This window comes from Marmota marmota, unplaced genomic scaffold (assembly GCF_001458135.2).
Source record: "Marmota marmota marmota unplaced genomic scaffold, marMar, whole genome shotgun sequence".
NCBI lineage: Eukaryota > Metazoa > Chordata > Mammalia > Rodentia > Sciuridae > Marmota > Marmota marmota.
The window spans coordinates 38,753,627-38,758,838 of NW_026000082.1; the positions used below are offsets into that span (position 1 = coordinate 38,753,627).

Sequence of the window (5,212 nt, forward strand, 5' to 3'; positions counted from 1 at the left end):
AGGCCCCCCAGCCTCATACCCCTTCCATCTTCCTGTTCCCAGGACTGTGACACAGGCTACACACGCATGCCCAGCGGCCTCTACCTGGGCACCTGTGAACGCTGCAGCTGCCACGGCCACTCGGAGGTCTGTGAGCCTGAGACTGGTGCCTGCCAGGTGAGCTCCGCCCCTTCCTCTCCACCCCAGGAATCTGTGGCCTTCAGGGACCTGGCCTCAACCAGTGCTCTGTCCCTCCAGGGCTGCCAGCACCACACAGTGGGCCCCCGGTGTGAGCAGTGCCAGCCAGGATACTACGGGGATGCCCAGCGGGGCACGCCACAGGACTGCCAGCCGTGCCCATGCTATGGAGCCCCTGCTGCTGGCCAGTGCGTCCCGCCCCTGCCCTTCCTGTGTACCACCCCTGCCACACTCCCTCCCTCTGGGTCCTCTTGAGGGGCAGAGGTTAAACCCGTCTTAGGCTCCCCAACCTGTCACTTGGCGGAAGATGCGCTTCACCTTCAGAGCCTCCACCGTATCTGTCGAACGGGGACAGCACCCCACATTAGCCCCTGTGTGACAGCTGAGCAGAATGGTGCTCGTGGAACTCTGAGCATGCGCCCTTCCTCCCTCTCCTCCCTGGGTCCAAGGGAGGGTCCCTGGGGAGAGGAGGCCCTGCTGCCTTCCTCACGGGAAACTTGCCCCATGCTCTCAGGGCTGCCCATACCTGCTTTCTGGACACCGACGGCCACCCGACCTGTGACTCGTGCTCGCCAGGCCACAGCGGGCGCCACTGTGAGAGGTGAGGCAGGGATGGGAAGGTGAAGCTGTGTAGGAGGGGTCTCCTCCGGAGTCCTCAGGTGGGCCCACCGTCCTGTCCAGGAGGAACCAGGGGCCTCCCGCTCTTCCTTGCACGGGCCCCCGGAGGCAGTCAGCTCCCTTCGCTGGAGCCTCCACCTCCAGCCAGGTGTTCCGAGCCTCGAAGGCCTCGGATGTGCTGGCCTGCAGCTCACCTTCAAGCCCCAGCACCCCTGCCCCACCTGACCCCTCTTCCCAGGAGACCCTTATTGCTGCAGGTCCTGGGGCCAAGGTCCCATCTGGCTGACCCACTGCCTAGAGCACATTCCTGCCCTTTTCCCGTCTGTTTCCCCGTCTGTAAAATGGATGAGTTGGGCTAAATGGTTTCTTCCAGCACCTGGGGGACATGGAGTCCAAACACAGGCGCCCACCCCAGGCCTGGCCCTTTCAGGCTCCCCAGCATTCTGCTCTCTCTGCAGGTGTGCCCCAGGTTACTATGGCAACCCGAGCCAGGGCCAGCCTTGCCGGAGTGAGTAGGGTTGTAGGGTCGGGCTACCCATTCTCCTGGGTGGAGCCAGGGCAGATCCTTTGTTCCCCTGTGACCTGGGTCCGGTGGCTTTACCACTCTGACCTCAGAGATGAACTGGGTGCCTGGTGCGGTTGCATGCTCTGCAGTGGGGCTGGGGGTGCTGGGTGGGCTTGGGGGCTCCAGCTGTGGCTTTCCTCCATCTTAGGAGATGGCCAGCCACCAGAGGGGATAGGCTGTGGCTGTGACCCTCAGGGCAGCATCAGCAGCCAGTGTGATGCTGCTGGTCAGTGCCAGTGCAAGGTCAGTGCCGGGCCTGCACCTCACAGTGGGAGGGACTCCACGGCCCCTGGGGATGGGGACTGGGGGGGGGGCTGCTGGGAATGAGGAGACCCCCGAGTTCCCGCACACATGTTCCACGCACCCACCCAGGCAAAGGTGGAGGGCCTCACCTGCAGCCACTGCCGGCCCCACCACTTCCACCTGAGCGCCGGCCACCCGGACGGCTGCCTGCCCTGCTTCTGCATGGGAGTCACCCAGCAGTGTGCCAGCTCCTCCTACACCCGCCACCTGGTAAGAGCCACACAGCCCGCCACTCCCTGCTGCTCCCTGAGGCCAGCCAGGAGCCTGGCGCAGCCAAGTCCCGGCTCCCTGTGAGGACAGCCATCCCTGAGCCCCCAGTACTGCCCATCCCAGGCCCACTCCCAGTGACACTGACCCCCGTCCTAAGACCCTCCCTGTGCCCCCATTATTGCCTATTCCAGCCTGAGCCCTGCATCTCCCCATCCTCCACCCTGATGTGCCCCCACCCCTACGTCTCCCCTGATCTCAGCAGGCCCCATTTCCTGTCCTGATAACCTTTGTCCCTGTCCCCTGTCCCCATATGCCTGCCCTGTACTAGACTGACACCTGATCCTCTCTCTGCTGCCAGATCGACACCCGCTTTGCCCCTGGGGACTTCCAAGGCTTTGCCCTGGTGAACCCTCAGCGGAACAGCCGCCTGACGGGAGGCTTCACTGTGGAGCCCGTGCCCGAGGGCGCCCAGCTCTCCTTCGCCAACTTTGCCCAACTTGGCCATGAGTCCTTCTACTGGCAGCTGCCGGAGGCCTACCAGGGCGACAAGGTGGGACCCGTGGGGGGCTGCAGACCCTCCCCGAGCACCTGGGTCCACGGGGACTCAGACACACTTCACCCCGGGGGAGTCTTGGTGGGCGGCCACCACATCGTGGTTCAGTGTGTGACCTTGGGGGTGAACCTCAGCTCTGCCATCTACTGGCAGGACACCTCCTCATAGCCCTCAACTCCGGGTGGCTGGAGGATTGGAGACCATGCCTGGCACACTGTGTGTTCAGCTGTTAACAGTGATGAGCTTTTGTGCAGTTTCCAGCAAACAGGCTCCAGGCCAGGCCCTTGAGACACAGGGACAAATGGGACACAGTTTCCGTTTCATTCACTTACTCCCTCTAAATTCACTTGTCTACCCCGCAGGCTCCGTGCTGGGTGTTGGGTGTAGTAATTTTATTATGGGGCGTATTTATCCAGTGCTTCCTGTATGTTAGGCATCGTCCCAAGCAGTTTCGCGTTTCATAAGTCACAACTGTATGAGCCATGTAGTCCCACTGCCCCATTTCCTACATGAGGAAACAAACTCAAGAGAGACTGGGGAACTTCTCTAAAGTCCCACAGCTCCTAGGTGGCAGTGGCAGGATTCAAACTCAGATTGCCCTTAAAGTGCTACACTAGCCGGGTGTGGTGGTACACACCTGTAACCTCGGCAGTTCAGGAGGCTGGGATGCAAGGATTGAAATCCTTGGGGTCAGGGCACTGCTGAAATATCAAGGCCAGCCTTGGCAACATAACAAGGCCCTAAGCAACTTGATCTCAAATATGTGTGTGTATATATAGGAGCTGTCTCGAAGTATATATATATGGCCAGGTGCGGTGGCACATGCCTTTTATCCCAGCAACTTGAGAGGTTGAAACAGGAGGATCTCAGTTCAAAGCCAGCCTCAGCAAAAGCAAGGCACTAAGCAACGCAGGGAGACCCTGTCTCTAACTAAAATACAGGAAAAAATGGCTGGGGATGTGGCTGAGTGGTCGAGTGCCCCTGAGTTCAGTCCCTGGTACCAAAAAAACAACCCAAAACAAAACCCAAACTAGCTAGGCTGGGATGACTGTCTTTATCGCTCTGAAGGGGGTCCAGGGACGGTGGTGTGGGATGGTGATGGGGACAGGGGTCTAGGGTGGACACCGGGGCAGCCTTCCCTGGTGTTCCTGGAGCTGTCTGCCATCCTGGGGACCCAAAGGAAGTGGGGCTTGACACAGGAGTCCCCTGCTGACCTGTGCTCCAGCAACTGCCCCCAGGGTCATTTAGGAGCCATGGTCACTCTGGGAAGCTCTGTCCTGTTGCATGAGCAGAGCCAAGTCCCCTGCCCATGCACAGCTGGCTACCTTCAGTCCCTCTCCTTCCTCGGTCCCTTCTCTCCTGGCCTCCCTGTTTCCTGTCCTGCTGCTCTGACCTCTCTCTGTCTCCTTCCTGCGGTTCTCACGCCCCACAGAGGGAGGCATACTTGGCGCGGATGCGCTGGGCTCACCAGGTAGGCCCTCGCTGTGGGAGGTGTGACGCCGGTGTGACAGGCATGGCGTGTTCCTGGGTGCCCTCGCCCTGCGTGTGGAGATGCCCCGTGCCCAAGACAGTGTGGGTCTGCATGAGCTCAGGCCGTTCCCACGGCCCCGGGGTCAGGGCACTGCTGTGTCCAGCCCCTCGCTGCTGCCCAGGGGCATGTGCCTCTGGCTGCCTCCCTGGCTGTGTCATCTGATCCTGGTGCCAACCACCTGAGGTCAGGACAGTGATCGAGGTGGCAGGGAAACTAACTTGACGCTAATCCTTGTGACCATACCTGGTCCCCCAGCTTTCCCTGGCATTGCCCCCAGGCAACCACTAACACCCCCAGGTGCACATGCCCATCTAGCACCTGGGGTAACCCGTGTGCCAACCCAAACAGGGAAGCATGCACCTTTCTTCCCAGTCATTGTGGCCCCTCTGGCCACCGGGTCCTGGGAGCACATCCTTCCCAGGGCTCCAGCTCTGGGAGCCTGAGGGACTGAGCTGGCCTGTGACCTCCACCCCGTCAGAACCGCACGTCCCTCTCAGAGGAGCAGTGGCGGGCAGCCATGACATCTGGGAGGATCCCGGGACCCCCAGAGGGCAGGGGCCAGGTCCAGCGGGCACCACAGGTAACCCAGGCCTGGCTGGGCCAGGCTTGTCGGGCCCCAGGGAATAGCCTTTGACTGAGACCCTGGTCTTCCCGGGTCATTTTTCCCCATACCCATCTGGGCCCCTCCTGGTGCCCAGTCCATTCCTGAGTTCTAGAAACATTCCAGAGCCACAAAATGGTGTGGGTTGGTGCCATGAGCCCCCGTGGAGGGTCAGGCCTGAGGGGCAGCGTCCCCTGCCCAGATGGCCGGGCGGCCTCCAGCACTTCTGGTCTTGGTGGCAGAGAGCTGTCTGCCCACCTCTTGATGGGCACCCTCTGGAGGGCTTATCCCCAACAGGGGCAGCCTGTAGTCAGTTGGCCCATCCCAGGATGTGCCCACCTGGCTCCTGAGGAGCAGAGGGTTCTGTCGGAACAGCGGGCATTGGCCTTTGTGCACAGAAGTGGGGGGGGGCTGGCAGAGCCTCCCTCACGGGCATCGTCTCTGTCTGTCTCTGCTCCTTTCCTCCGTCCCTCCTCTCCCGGTGCCCCAGGTGGACGAGGCCCAGAGGCGGATGGACGCTGAGATCTGGCAGCTCCTTGCCAACTTTGCCGCCCTTGACCACTCCCCTCACCGGGGGCTGCCCCCTCGCCCCCAGCCTGCCCTGCGAGCAGCTCCCGGGTCCCACTCCTCCTCGCCCTCCTCCTCCTCCTCCTC

General features: G+C 61.7%; 1 protein-coding gene across 1 annotated transcript in view; it reads left to right on the forward strand.

Annotated features, from left to right (window-relative positions):
- Window positions 1-5,212, forward strand: part of Hspg2 (heparan sulfate proteoglycan 2) — a 90,012-nt gene that overhangs the window by 48,442 nt on the left and 36,358 nt on the right. The window contains exons 27-33 of the mRNA XM_015484794.1: window positions 43-156; window positions 238-365; window positions 692-778; window positions 1,254-1,303; window positions 1,509-1,603; window positions 1,733-1,873; window positions 2,232-2,423. Coding sequence (XP_015340280.1) covers window positions 43-156; window positions 238-365; window positions 692-778; window positions 1,254-1,303; window positions 1,509-1,603; window positions 1,733-1,873; window positions 2,232-2,423 — 807 coding nt within the window. The remainder of the gene's footprint in view (window positions 1-42; window positions 157-237; window positions 366-691; window positions 779-1,253; window positions 1,304-1,508; window positions 1,604-1,732; window positions 1,874-2,231; window positions 2,424-5,212) is intronic.